We start from the raw sequence: 15,148 nt of genomic DNA, 5'->3' as shown, positions 1-15,148 counted from the left end.
GCTTTTCGAGCCGAAGCCCCGGTAAACCCGCTAGGTAGTCCGCAGCTCCGGATCAGACTGCAGTAGATAATACAATCGGCATTAATTTGATCTTATATTACACTGTTCGTGGTCACATACATACTGTTTTATTTACTACACACTAAGAAGGTTAAGGTTTTATTCTACAATGCGTCACCCGCTAAGTCGGTGACTCATTGTAATTATTGGGCTTCAGTATACCAAACAATTTCAGCGGACATGTCGAAAGGAGTACTTTATATTGTCTTTAATTCGTTTTAATTACTAAACTTTGTAACATTATTGCAGATATAAGAACTCAAAACGGGATATTTACCATATTTTTCTATTTTGATGAGTTTCCAATATTTCGGCACTTCAAGCGCCATATCACGAATTAACTGAAACTCATTTTAATGAATAAACATTTAAATATCCCGTCATAAGTTCTAATAATGGCGTTCCATTGTCTCTGCCTAAAGACAGGCGTGAGGTTATGTATGTATGTATGTAAGTTAATAATAGTGTTAGTGACCATGTCAGTTTAAAAACTTATAAAACTTTGTATCATTTCTATCGATGACTAATCGTTGGTCGAGTAGTCGCAAGTTCGACTTTCGGACAAGTGGTCTCGGGTTCTAATCCTCGAGGCTCACCCCCTGTTATATGGGACTTATAACACAAACGGTGAAAAGTGGGTGTACATTGTACAGTGGTATTACGTGCCATATCGTGCTCTGCCTACCCCTTCGGGGATCAAAGGCGCACGTTATTGTATCTTTATTAACAATGATAATTAACCTTTAACTAGTGACGTGAAAAATTTATAACACTATAGGTGACGTGTCGTCTCACAGGCTACAACTTTTAATGTAGATTTTTTCGGAAACTATAATTGGAATGTTTTGAAACTATATATGTATTATACCAGTAGTATGTAATAAAAGACATATTAATGAATTTATACGTTTTTATATATATATATATATATAAAAACAATAGGAACAAATAATAGTGAGGGCATTTCAGACTTTTTCGACATGAGATCTTTATTTTAGTTAAGTGAGATCTTTATTTTACTTTAATTTTTATTTTAGGGAAGTGCATTATTCTAAGAATTGGTAATGTGCGCGACGCCTGTGAGGCTACACGTCACTAGTTAAAGGTTAATATGGTCGTAATAATGATGATTCGTTGTTCAAGTGCGAATTAGAAGTTAGTCATCTCATATTAGGAATAAAAAAGTACGTGTCTAATATTCTTTCATTACCCAACTGATAATATATTTAATAGATTTTTTTTTTTATACCCTGTTATCATCACTACTGTGTTTTAATGTATTTAAACTTTTTACCAAAATTGTGATGAAACTATTGTAATTTTTGTTTTAGCAAATGCTGTTCTTATGACAAAACTAATCAATTGACTAAATACATATCTAATAATGATATTCTCTATTTGTTACAGATACATGGCGTCCGTGGCACCGAAAACCCTAAATCTAAACCAACGCGCACTCTCCCACATTTCAACCATATTGAATTAAACGAATTTATTAAAAAAAAAATGCGCTCCGTCACAACCCGTCCACGTTATCACACGGCAAGAGTCATAAAAAAACTAAAAATAAAAAAGAAATACGAGCTTACCAACATAAGAATATTGTGTTCTAAACTTTTAATATAAGTTACCAACGTAAGAACGCGAATTCTTTTTTTTTTATTTGAAAAATTTTTTCGAGTAAAGAGGCTTTAAACTCTGTAGATTATTATTGATGTGAAGTGGAATAGTTGCCTTCTAGTTGGTAGTCTGTTGGTCCAATCTCCTTAATAAATAAATAAATAAGTAATAATTTTTCCCCCTTTTATATAATATAATAAATAATAAAAACGGTGTTTTAGATTATTGTATTAAAGTGTGATTGAAAGGTTAGTATTTGTGTGTTTTTGTCTCTTTTTAGTCTTTAGTAAAAAGTTGTAGATAGTTTTTTAAACCCAAATATATTAGATAGTTTGTGAAATTATTGTGTTTGAAGATTACAATAGTGAAGAAATTTCGTACCCCGGACCAGTTAATTCAATTTGAAAACATAAAGAAGTTAAATAAACATTGACTCTTCTCTGCATAAAGTGGTTCACAAATACGCACGAGAGACGGTGAAAGAGATAGCTCTTTCATAACAAGAAAGAGAGAACAAAGACGTCGAAAAATTTTTATGAAAAAAAAACCTCATAATCAATCATTTATACTTATTCTTGTAATCTTCAAACACAACACTATCTCCCACTGGCCTGTTCTAAATCACGACATTGATCCCCGTATTAAGTATAGTACTTAATTCTAAAATTCGTTCACAAACTAGGTCATGTGTTAAAGCCTACTAAATAAAAACTTAAACAGTCACCATCAGTCTGATGTAATATGGCTACCTCTTTAGTTAGCACCATCTGCTCTAACTGCCGTACTCAGAGTCTGCTTACTTAGCAATTGTTTTGCAAACAAAATCGTTACTAAGGAATACTTTAAGTACTCATTAAATGGCTCTGAGTACGGTTAAGAAAGACATTTTCTACAGAGTTTTCCTGTATTTCAGTGTGATATCAACAATGGAGAATACTGAAGTGGAGAAGAGCCCCAGCTCTGAGGAGACTACGCAGCTTAACAGGAACAGGGTAAGCAGACATTGTTGTTTTTTTTTTAGATAGGCTAGGAATTTTTTCTGTCGAGTAGGTCCTGATTGCTTTATTAGTAGGTAATCATAAAGAGTGCTTTAGCGCCTGAAAAGAATATTAGATAAAGTTTTTTTTTCAAATCCTTTTTAGAATCTCAGAAACATTTAATGATTGCATAAACTATTCCTTAGTAACTATCCAATCCAAAACAAAATGAAATATTCAATTCGGACCTGTAGTTCCAGCGCGTTCAAATAAATAAATTCTGCTTTATACAGATATAATATCTCAAAAATCTAACCACTTTCGGACCAACGACCTCAGAGCTAATTTTGTAGGATAGTTTTTATCACCTCCCGAGAGGGATACGTCGAAATACAAGTCACTCGGTTTATTAATATAGATCTATATCTAGTATAGTACAATATACAGGAAAAAAGCTAGTCTAGTACACTATAAATAGACTCTACATGCAGTACATACTAGATTTACCATAAACCTGCCCACCATTACACCCTCCCTCAATGTCAAGGGTATGCTGCAGAAGGCTGAAGGTCTCCCCCCCTCCCCCCTCCAACTATCTAACAAGGCTACCGGCGTTATACGTCTTGTTAATTAACAAGCAACCTTAACGATGCTTGTCCATCAGATATGTACTACGCTTTTTTTTTTTTTTGAGGGGGGAAAATCATCCTATGACTTCTCCCACCTTGGGCGAGGCGAGAGGGAGTGTCAGACTCTTACTGACTAAAAACCACCCCGTTCCTTCTCCTGCTTTTCGAGCCGGAGCCCCGGTAAACCCGCTAGGTAGTCCGCCCCATCTGTGGTGGTCTGATGGCTCATTGAGGCGCGCGCAGTAGGTACTAAGCTATGGTATGTTTTTTATATGGAAAGATGCGTGCTATGAATGACTTCAGTCATGAGTAGACAGACAATGTTATTTAACAAGAGATCCTCGCTGATTTCGCGAGCAAAGTCTTTTCTATGTTATTGTTTCCATCAGATATGTGCTATGCTACGTTGCTGTGGATGCGTTTGGCTTCCACCAATCATAATAGCTTAGCACTGGTGGAAACGGACTCAGTTAAGCTATTTTTTTTTTTTTATATGGAAAGATGCGTGCTATGGATGGCTTCTCTACTATCGATACATCGCATACTCGAGCTGCGCATCTTCCTCGCATAGCTACATAGCTTAGTATCAGTGAAAACGGTCACGTAGTTTCACAGCTTAGCTATTACATTTTCATAGCATAGCTACATAGCACATCTCTGGTGGAAAAGCACCCTTATTATGTTGAGTAATTAACGTTGCTTTTTGAATAGCTTGTATGATAAGATAGAACAGCTTTCTATTTTCTATGCAGCTGGTATGATAAGTTTGGATAGGTGGTTTTTTATGGTATAACCTGATAAACAAGCAGACAAATCACTTAGGCAGGCTTTACACTTGTAAAGCCTCTAGGGTTGCGAGTGTCTAGGGAATCGGAGATTGGGAAGAGAGTTAATTGAGCCTCAGGTAAACTCACTCACACAACGAAATACAACGCAAGCGTTATTTCACGTCGGTTTTCTGTAAGACTGGTGTCAAAAGACCGGCAATTTTTTGCCGGTAAATGAAAGGACCGATCACCAGATGGTAAGCAATCGCCGTGTAATTGTGATTCCTCTTTGTATGGGTAATTACCTATTTTATTAGAAACCCACGCAAAATACGTCAGAAGACACAAGAAAATATGTCGTAAATAATGAAAAAATTTTTCTTACTTTTTCTGTTTGTTCACAGAGTTTCAAATCAAAACAGCTGGTCCGCAGTCAAGCGATACGCGAAACCCATTCGCCTCCCCGCGCCCTATCCCCCGCCCACCCCACAAACATAACCCCATCTCCCCCCAAAATCACAAACTCCTTGCCTAACATGAACAACTCCACCCCAATCAACAACATAGGCAAAACCAATTCCGTAACAACCTCGCCTAGCGTAGGAAACTCATCTTCAAGTGTCGGTAACTCATCTATAAGCGTCGGGAATTCTTCTCCGAGTGTGGGGATTTCTTCTCCGAGTGTCGGTAATTTATCTCCGAGTGTCGGTAATTCGTCTCCGAGTGTGGGGATTTCTTCTCCGAGTGTGGGTAGTTCGTCCCTTAGTGTCGGAAACTCGTCCCCGAGTATGAAAAATGGAGCTACGGAGAAGAATGATGTGAGAACTGTGAGCGTGAATGCCAGTGAGGACTCTAGTCATGTTAGTGTTAGATGTAGTGATGTGATTAACAGTAGTGATGTGAAACATAGTGATAGTGATGAGTTTAAGAAGAAATTGCCGGTTGAGATTCAGGTGAGTGTATTGTTGACTCTTTTGAATAAAAAACATGGTTACCAAACAGCAGTGTAAGAATGACCTCACGGATAAAGTGCTTGTGTGCACAATTTGCATTGGATTCTATTCCCGAAACGGGCATAACGGACAGGCACTTCTAAAATAAAATTCCAATATCTGTATACTTTTGGATTTGGCCAATCGCCGCTGCATTAACAGTGGTCTTTAAAAAGTAATTTCGTCATAAACTGAGTTTAACTTTTTCAACTTTATATGTCTCAGTCTCATTCCCGAGACGGGCTTTACGTTAAGACACTTCTGAAACGAGAGCGCGTTCGGCGCTCTAATTGGCCTGCTACAAACTAACCAATCAGACCACCGAACGCGCTGGTCGTTTCGATTACTTTAAACGTAATTTCAAACTGATACTAAGGTTAACTATATTCTTCGACTTTAAAACAGTACCATTAGTACTCATATCCTTAATAAAAAGTAATCGAAACGAGAGCGCAATCACCAATTAGTAGCGCCGAACGCTCATTATAACGTAAAGCAAACTCATACTAGTAGTACTATGTCTTTTATTTAAAACATCCATATAATGTTATATCCATGTATTTCATTCCGCAGATAACATCAGGCAGCTGGGACGACTCGCACGCCGAGCGGCACAGGACTCGGCGCTGGCACTCGGAGGCGCAGCGAGACTTGCTGTCGAACAACCCGAGGGTGTCCTGTGTCTGCGGCAACTGCACCGCCTGTGTACATTGCAGGTACGTTGCGCTAATGTGACTGTTGTTAGCGCAAGTTTGCGCAAAGGTTGCGCAAGTCTTTATATGGTGTAAGTCGGTAAACGAGCAAACGGTTCAGTTGATGGTAAGCAATCGCTGCCGCTAATTGACCCCCGAAACACTAGAGGCGTTGCCGGCCTTTTGGGTGTTAGGAATTTAAGGGTTATTGGGGCATTAGTATAGATTCAAAAAAAACAATACAAGCTGACAGTAAAAACCAAAACATTTATATGCTAACAATTAATTCGTTTGAATAAAAAAAAACATGAGAAATAAAAATTAAGAAAAATCGATTTTGATGCATGTCAAGTATATGTCAAGTGGATGTCATACCTACATAATGATACAAACACATAAAATGTCAAAAAATATAGATATCTAATGTCAAATTACATAAGTACGTTGCGCTAATGTGATTGTCGTTAGCGCAAGTTTGCGCAATGATTGCGCAAGTTTGCGCATATCTTTTTTAATGGTATAAGCCGGTAAACGTAACAATAATAATTATAGTTATGGTTAAATTGTAGTATGTAACGTAGGCATTAAAATTGTGAATTAGATTTATATTTAGATTAAAAAAAAATGTATGACAAGGGCACGGACTAAGAGTCCGTGGAGAACAAATATAAATAGGAAAAAAGGCGGTTAACGATCAGGATCACCTGATGGTAGGCAATCGCCGTCGCCCATGAATACCCGAAACACCAGAGGCGTTACAAGTGCGTTGCCGACTTTTTGGGTGTTAGGAATTTAAGAGTTGTTGGGGAATCGGGGATTGGGAAGGGGGTAATTGGGCCTCCGGTAACCTCACTCACACAACGCAAGCGTTGTTACACGTCGGTTTTCTGTGAGGCTGTGGTATAACTCAAGTTGAGCCAACACAAGGCTCTTCCACACTGAATTTGTTACTACTAACTTCAGCCATTTATTCAAGTAAATAATATTGTTGTTATGTAATTTGTTACAGAGGTCGCCGCCGCCGCCACTACTGCGCAACGAAGCAAGACTCGGGCATCGTCTGCCCAGACGACTGTCCAGACTCCTCGGATAATGACACAGGTTCGAATACTTAATGATACTAAGCTTCGCTAGTGTCCCCCATCGTCTCACGTCCCCCATCGTACCCCGTCGCCCATCGTGCCCCGTCCCTCAATCCTAACTCTACCCAACCTCTAAAAGGGTTTGGGGATCTCCCAATAATCCATATCGCATGACGATTGGGACATTTGTCTTTGGTGTAGTGGGTGTCCACAGAACAATATTGGGGAATTTGCATTCTAACAACTGATGACTAACCACCCAAAATAGTTATTAATCAGATAATATAATTACAGGCGCATCTAATAGCGACACAATGAGGAAATCAAACAGTCTGGATGTGGACGAGCCACACTATTGCAGGTAAGCTTTCATGAGTTTCTCTGTAAATAATTGTATATTTAAGATATAAATATGTATTTTGCACTTCATTATGCTATGACTGAATACTGAACGGATCGACATTTTGTAACACCTTTTATGTAACTGTATACAACAGCAAAAAAATCCTTTGACTTTGCCTTTGTTCAGCTATCTAATTATAGTTCAGACTGTTAATAGAATGATTGTTTCTGTGTATGTGTCCAAATCTAATATATATCCAAAAAGCTAGTTCCGAGTTACAGTCACATCTGCGCGGGCTGCTCATGATGAAGAGTTCCTCTGTGAGTCGAAACTAGTTGTAATGTATGTATGTAAAATTGTGTGTTATTTCCAGATGCCCAGAAAGGAAACCAGATCCCCCAAGACCGAAGAATCCACAGCTTAGTAGAAACGATTCAGGTAAGTTTCATTTTATCTTTCAAATTCAAACATCATTTCGGAGCCGCGGACTACCTAGCGGGTTACCGGGGCTTCGGCTCGAAGAGCAGGAAAATAGCCTGCTCATAATGAAGAGTCCCTCTGTGACTCGAAACCAGTAGAGGTTTTCTCCTCCTCCTGATTTTTAGTTAATCATCACTTTACTAATTATTATGTTATCGGCACACACGACGGAGGATTTCTGATTCCGCGGAATGCTGCTCATGAATATGAGCCTCTAACACGGCTTGAAACTAGTCGAGTTCCTCGTCAAACAATAAACTAGTTTCCTACTAATCAAATTCAATACTTTTTTTAAAACGTCAAAAACGATATTCTCTATGAATTTTGTATGAAATAGTGCGTCATGACGTCATAAGTTTTTGACGTCAAATAGCAGAGTTATTTCTAGAAATTTTGCTAGAAAATATCGAAAATTGAGTAGTTCATCAAATTTATGAACGAGAGTGTGATTATTTTTCAGTATTTTATTGTATTGAAAAGTTGTAATAATTTATTTTTGACCGAGGATACTACCCAATTACATGAGTAAGCCGATAACATAATAATTAATTTAGTATGTCTCTTTTCTTCAGCAGTGGCCATTTATAGTCTGATGATGAGGCACCATGTTACAATGATATATTTCTTCCAGACGATCGCTACGAACCGACGGGCCCAGAGCTAGTCGCCTTCATTAAAGACACCCTCAACAAGAACATGCGAGACAGGATGGCACTCCTCAAGATCGAGAGGGAACTACACGCTCTAGTCAACGATACGGGGTGAGCAGAACTATCCTGTTTTTGTTTATAGATGTATCACCTGATGGTAAGCAATCGCCGCCGCCTATGAACACCTGCAACACTAGAGAAGTTACAGAAACGTTGGCAGTTTATGTGCTTTATTTTTGTCTTTGTGTGTGGTCTATGAACTCTCTCTCCCTCTATCTCTATCTCAAATCAGAAACAACTATACCTTGGTAATTTTGTTTGAAAAACAATTACTATGTTAAATTTGTGCTTAAAACTAAGAGTAATCGCAAACATTATTCTGAAGAGGTTCGACCCTTTTCAAGTCAAACCGGGACTCATACCCGTCGTACTCGATCTCAATTATGTATATAATTACATATTATATAATTTACAACAATATAATAATCACATAAAGCTTTGGCTGGTAGAAAATGCCTACGGCATTAAGCCCACCTATGTACACATTCATGTGCATATAGAGTTGAATAAATAAATAACAACGTATATATTTGTCCGCAGACGCTGCATAGTCCGGTTCCCGGTGATGACGTCGTACGGGCGCATGCTGGTGCACCGCTGCGCCGCGCTGTTCCAGCTCTCGCACCACCTCGACATGACCAACAAGACCTCCGTGCTCGTCTCCAAGAGCGGTACGTTCATATGTTATATATTGCTTTCCACCAGCGATGTGCTATGTAGCTATGCTACGAAGATATGAAACTGTGACCGTTTCCACCGATACTAAGCTATTTAGCTCTCCGAGGATGAGACGCAACTCGAGAATGTGATGTGTCGATAGTAGGGAAGCCATCCATAGCACGATCTTTCCATATAAAAAACAGCATAGTAACTGTGTATACTAATGAATATTATGATTAGTGGAAGCTAAACGCATCCACAGCAACGTAGCATAGCACATCTCTGGTGGAAAAGCAGCCTTAAGTAGAGACACATTATAATAACAAATTACACATTTAATAACAATTAGACTGCACAGTTGGTGCGGTGGCTAGGTGACCTGTAGCGGGTTAGATTCCCGCTCGGAGAAACCCTTTTGTGTGATCCACAAATTGTTGTTTCGGGTCTGGGTGTCATGTGTATGACACGACACAGGAGAAAATCCTAGAATGTAGCAAAGTTTCTTTTAAAAAAATAACATTCTAGGTTTCAAGAATTGTGACTATTATACTTTTCAAAATAGACTTTGTTACAGTACAATTATAGATTATAACAATTATACATTATATTAAACCATATTAACTTGTAGTACGCATTAGACGGTATGACAGAAGTTAATAACTCCGTGATAATTGTATGTCAGGGTGTTGCAATAAAAGTTTACATGCGAATTAACAGTGTTTTGGGCAACCAACTTGCGTACGTTTCTTATTACACATATTAAAAACTAAAAAATACTTTTCCAAATAATTCTAACACAATGTCCTCCCAGGCACATCGGGCGGCCGCATCCCGTGCACGAGCTTCAAGGAGTGGTGCACGGTGCAGTTCCCGCCCAGTCCGCAGCGACACCAACCCGACGCTACACACGCCAAGTAAATACCACCCTTATGTCGCTTTGGAATATGAATATTAGTTGAAAGCAATAGCGAGTCTCCAACATTATCAGTAAACAATTGGCGCGGTGGCACATGGGCACCTGACTGCCGTGCAACGTGTAGCGGGTTCGATTCCCGCACGGAGCAACTCTTTGTGTGATCCACAAATAGTTATTTCGGGTCTGGGTGTCATGTGTATGTGAACTTGTATAACCTTTGTAAACGCACTCACGATACAGGAGAACATCCTAATGTGGGGCAACGTTAAAAGAAATATATTTATTTTAAAAAAAATTAATGAATGAAACTAGTACCGGAATTCAAAATATTGTATTAATTTTAATTTATACGACGTTTCGCGTGAGCGAGCGAACGAAGCGAACGCGAAGCGGTGACACGCGAATGCAACGCGGTGCGGTGTGACGGCAGCTATGTCCTACGTGCATGCGAATCGTTTCAATTTGTTTCTGTTTCCGACATTATAAACTAAAACGTGAACGGCACCGCGTCCAGTTCACGCGACAATATCAAGCCAATTCGGATCGCGTTCGAAAGTAGCAAAAAAACTTATCAACTACATATTATAACTCGGACACAGTCACATTGGTACTTGCCGTTAGTAGGTTTCAAACTTGCTCTCTCATGCATTAGAATGCGGGCATTTTAAATACATCCGAGCCACAACGACGGTATAACCTCTTGTCTGTTGGTATATGAGACACAATAAAAACACAGCATATCTCGCGTAAATCTGCGTTCCGACTTACAATGGGGGTAAAGATCGCTGCTCAAAGTTTCAAGCATATCAATGATTGCTGTTTCTCATTCTTTACCAAACAAATAAGTAATCCCTCACTCGAAAATACGACACCCATGGTAAGAATAGCGATGGTGACCATTTATATTCTCCTAGAATACAACATAACCCCACATGACCAAAGTTATGATAAAGTTATGGTATTTATGTAAGTATTTTAAAGCAAAATAGTAATACTTGAATTGAAAACACAAGTATACCTACTTTTGTTGACGTTGACATTCCTCGTATTGTTCATTCTATTTCATGATTACGAATTACGATGGTCAAATGCATAATTACGTTCGATGGTGAAGTTGATCTATGTATTTTCCCTCCCCCCCTTAATCCCCCCTACAAACAAATACAAGCAGCATATAACAAAGTGCAGGTGTACCTCCGACAGGTCGATACTGAAGCGAGACAGTCAGTCCATGGAGGAGCCGGGAGTGACCCTCGCCAGCTACAGGAGCAAGTCGCTCGAACAGAGGGAGAAGGAGTACGAGAGGGTGCGCCGGAGGATATTCAGCTCGGTAAGAGGGGGTTTGAGATTTTTATAGAGCATCTGATGGTAAGCAATGTACATCCGCAACACTAGAAGAGTTACAAGTGCTTTGTTAGTCTTTTGGTAGAATACAAACGACATAATGCAAGCGTTTTTTGACATTGATACCCTTAGTATGAGTTTGCTTTACGTTTAAAGTAATCGAAACGAGAACGCGTTCGATGCTCTGATTGGCCTGCTCAAATAAACCAACCAATCACAGTGCCGAACGCGCTCTCGTCTCGATTACTTTAAATGTAAAGTAAACTCGCACTATACGGAATACTTTTTAGTTTCATTTGCGACCACTTGACGAGGTATTTGCAAAAAAAAAATGTTTGATTGTTTACTTACGGCGCGTTCCAATAAACTACCGATCGGTAAATTTGCTTACGAGCCGTAGAATTTTGACATAAGCTCCATACAAAATGTGTCAAAATTCTACGGCTCGTAGGCACATCTACCGATCCGTAGTTTATTGGAATGCGCCGTTAGCCTACATTTAAATTATCTTTCGTAACTTTCGAGGATGCTCGATTGATTTCACGTTACACGGGCCTCACAATCAGGATAAACAGTCAAGCAATCACAAACAGTTTAGTTAGTTAAGCTGCACATTTTAAATAGATTCTAAATATCTAGAACTTACTTACGAGTGTATTTAGTAAATTAATCGTTTGTGTATGTGTCCACAGCAAGACGAGGCGCAATGGCCGTGGTTGACGTCGGGGCCTATCAAACTGCTTACAGCCGAAGGCAGGAATAAACTACTCAAGGTAAAATCACAAATTTATCTTTCAATCGTTCATGGCTTAAACTTGCTAATGTTATAAATTTGCGAAACAATTTTTATGTATGTTTTTTACTCAATCGTGTCAAAACAGCTGAAGAGAACAGAATGAAATTTAAACAGGGTTAGATAATGAACCTAAATAACAAACCGCGTTGTCATTTAAATCAGATTTTTCTTAGCCTATGTGTTAATGGGCTACGTGTATCCCACGAATAACACGGACTGAAGTCATTAGCAGAAACTTTTATTTTTGAGGGGGAAAATCATCCAATGACTCATTTGACACCTCACCCAAGGCTAGGTGTAGGTCTGACACTTCCTCCCGCCTTGGGTACTGGCTGCAGGGAGTGTCAGACTCCTGAAAAAACCAGAGGTTCCTACTCCTGCTTTGAGCCGGAGCCCCGGTAACCTTTTACGTTGTCCGCAGCTCCGGACTGGCAGAAGCTAGTAAGTAATAGAGTTATGTCCCCCTTAGGTCCAGTCGCTAGAAGGCAGCGGTCCCCCGGGCGGGTGGCGCGGGGCGCGCGGGCCGGTGTCCAGTGACTTATAGAGTTATATTGTCCTTAGGTCCAGTCGCTAGAAGGCAGCGGTCCCCCGGGCGGGTCGTGGCGCGGGGCGCGCGGGCCGGTGTCCAGTGACTTATAGAGTTATATTGTCCTTAGGTCCAGTCGCTAGAAGGCAGCGGTCCCCCGGGCGGACCGTGGCGCGGGGCGCGCGGGCCGGTGTCCAGTGACTTATAGAGTAATGTTGTCCTTAGGTCCAGTCGCTAGAAGGCAGCGGTCCCCCGGGCGGGTGGCGCGGGGCGCGCGGGCCGGTGTCCAGTGACTTATAGAGTTATATTGTCCTTAGGTCCAGTCGCTAGAAGGCAGCGGTCCCCCGACCGGGTGTGCGCGGGGCGCGCGGGCCGGTGTCCAGTGACTTATAGAGTTATATTGTCCTTAGGTCCAGTCGCTAGAAGGCAGCGGTCCCCCGACCGGGTGGCGCGGGGCGCGCGGGCCGGTGTCCAGTGACTTATAGAGTTATGTTGTCCTTAGGTCCAGTCGCTAGAAGGCAGCGGTCCCCCGACCGGGTGGCGCGGGGCGCGCGGGCCGGTGTCCAGTGACTTATAGAGTAATGTTGTCCTTAGGTCCAGTCGCTAGAAGGCAGCGGTCCCCCGACCGGGTGGCGCGGGGCGCGCGGGCCGGTGTCCAGTGACTTATAGAGTAATGTTGTCCTTAGGTCCAGTCGCTAGAAGGCAGCGGTCCCCCGACCGGGTGGCGCGGGGCGCGCGGGCCGGTGTCCAGTGACTTATAGAGTTATATTGTCCTTAGGTCCAGTCGCTAGAAGGCAGCGGTCCCCCGGGGGGTGGCGCGGGGCGCGCGGGCCGGTGTCCAGTGACTTATAGAGTTATATTGTCCTTAGGTCCAGTCGCTAGAAGGCAGCGGTCCCCCGGGCGGGTGGCGCGGGGCGCGCGGGCCGGTGTCCAGTGACTTATAGAGTTATATTGTCCTTAGGTCCAGTCGCTAGAAGGCAGCGGTCCCCCGACCGGGTGGCGCGGGGCGCGCGGGCCGGTGTCCAGTGACTTATAGAGTTATATTGTCCTTAGGTCCAGTCGCTAGAAGGCAGCGGTCCCCCGGGCGGACCGTGGCGCGGGGCGCGCGGGCCGGTGTCCAGTGACTTATAGAGTTATATTGTCCTTAGGTCCAGTCGCTAGAAGGCAGCGGTCCCCCGGGCGGGTGGCGCGGGGCGCGCGGGCCGGTGTCCAGTGACTTATAGAGTAATGTTGTCCTTAGGTCCAGTCGCTAGAAGGCAGCGGTCCCCCGGGCGGGTGGCGCGGGGCGCGCGGGCCGGTGTCCAGTGACTTATAGAGTTATATTGTCCTTAGGTCCAGTCGCTAGAAGGCAGCGGTCCCCCGGGCGGACCGTGGCGCGGGGCGCGCGGGCCGGTGTCCAGTGACTTATAGAGTTATATTGTCCTTAGGTCCAGTCGCTAGAAGGCAGCGGTCCCCCGGGGGGGTGGCGCGGGGCGCGCGGGCCGGTGTCCAAGTCGCACAGCTTCGGCGGGTACACGCACGCAGACCCCGCGCAGCCACGGGTGCTCAGCAGGCAGGGTGCGTATTATATTCAACAAAACTAGGAAATTATATTCAATAATATTATTTTTTTCTCAAAAAGAAAATTTCTCAGTAGTAGTAATGTGCCCAGTATATGGCAATAGGCTCATCCTCTATTGAATAGAGGATGAGCCTATCCCTATAGCCGATGTACCTAGCGGGTGTTAAAAAGAATAGACTCTATTCTTTTTAACACCCGCTAGGTACATGGGATTTACAGCATAAATGGTGAAAAGTGGGTGTATATTGTATGTACAGAGTCATAATGTGAACCTATCCCAAAATTATGATAATATGTATTTATGTAAGTATTGTAGACCAGATAACAACGCTATGTCTAATATTCCAGGCGACCTGGCGTCCAGCAGCTGGCGCCTGTCCCCGTCCAGCTCCGGATACAAGACGCTCAGTCTGCGCAGCACCGACTCCGTCACCCCCTCGCCCACCGGTCAGTAGCATTTACCAATATAAACGCCAAATTGTTATCATTGTCTCTGCTTACCCCCATGGGAGACAGGCGTGAGGTTATGTGTGTATGGTTAAATGCCAAAAAAAAAGTTTTTGATACTCGGTCAATTCATGATTGTTATACAGTTTGTGCTTTTAAATTTGATCCTGATGAAATGATTCAATAGAATAGGCATGTTTCCTACTAGTCAAATTCAATACTTTTTTCGAAACGTCAAAAACTATATTTTCTATGAACTTTGTATTAAATACTCTATTATGACGTCATAAGTTTTTGACGTCAAATAGCAGACTTATTTCTAGAAATTTAGCTAGAAACAATCGAAAGTTAAGTAGTTCATTAAATTTATGAATTAGAGTGTGATTATTTTTGAATATTTTATTGTATTAAAAAGTTGTAATAATTTATTTTTAATCCAGTTATCGTCCCTATTCAATAGAATTATTTCCTTCCCAGGTTTTATTATAAAATCAAACATTGTCTATTCCAATAACGATATAATGTAACTATAGCTACTTTACTTGT

General features: G+C 41.6%; 1 protein-coding gene across 6 annotated transcripts in view; it reads left to right on the top strand.

The window, feature by feature from the left end:
* LOC118279781 (uncharacterized) overlaps positions 1-15,148 on the top strand; it is a 51,531-nt gene that overhangs the window by 23,187 nt on the left and 13,196 nt on the right. For 2 of the 6 annotated variants that reach the window (XM_050702501.1, XM_050702502.1), the window contains exons 2-16: positions 1,468-1,928; positions 2,594-2,672; positions 4,458-5,006; positions 5,619-5,761; positions 6,747-6,838; positions 7,114-7,180; positions 7,536-7,600; positions 8,274-8,403; positions 8,893-9,023; positions 9,824-9,926; positions 11,117-11,258; positions 11,965-12,045; positions 12,630-12,696; positions 14,086-14,151; positions 14,504-14,602. In XM_050702501.1, the coding sequence (XP_050558458.1) occupies positions 2,607-2,672; positions 4,458-5,006; positions 5,619-5,761; positions 6,747-6,838; positions 7,114-7,180; positions 7,536-7,600; positions 8,274-8,403; positions 8,893-9,023; positions 9,824-9,926; positions 11,117-11,258; positions 11,965-12,045; positions 12,630-12,696; positions 14,086-14,151; positions 14,504-14,602 (1,801 nt within the window). In that variant the 5' untranslated portion in view covers positions 1,468-1,928; positions 2,594-2,606. Of the gene's footprint in view, positions 1-1,467; positions 1,929-2,593; positions 2,673-4,457; positions 5,007-5,618; positions 5,762-6,746; positions 6,839-7,113; positions 7,181-7,535; positions 7,601-8,273; positions 8,404-8,892; positions 9,024-9,823; positions 9,927-11,116; positions 11,259-11,964; positions 12,046-12,629; positions 12,697-14,021; positions 14,152-14,503; positions 14,603-15,148 lie in introns of all 6 variants that reach the window. The other 4 variants (XM_050702505.1, XM_050702503.1, XM_050702504.1 and 1 more) reach the window with 4 other exon arrangements.

Source organism: Spodoptera frugiperda, chromosome 22, assembly GCF_023101765.2.
Source record: "Spodoptera frugiperda isolate SF20-4 chromosome 22, AGI-APGP_CSIRO_Sfru_2.0, whole genome shotgun sequence".
Lineage (NCBI taxonomy): Eukaryota > Metazoa > Arthropoda > Insecta > Lepidoptera > Noctuidae > Spodoptera > Spodoptera frugiperda.
The sequence above is the reverse complement of the archived record's forward strand: the minus strand, read 5'-3'. Positions and strand labels throughout refer to the sequence as shown.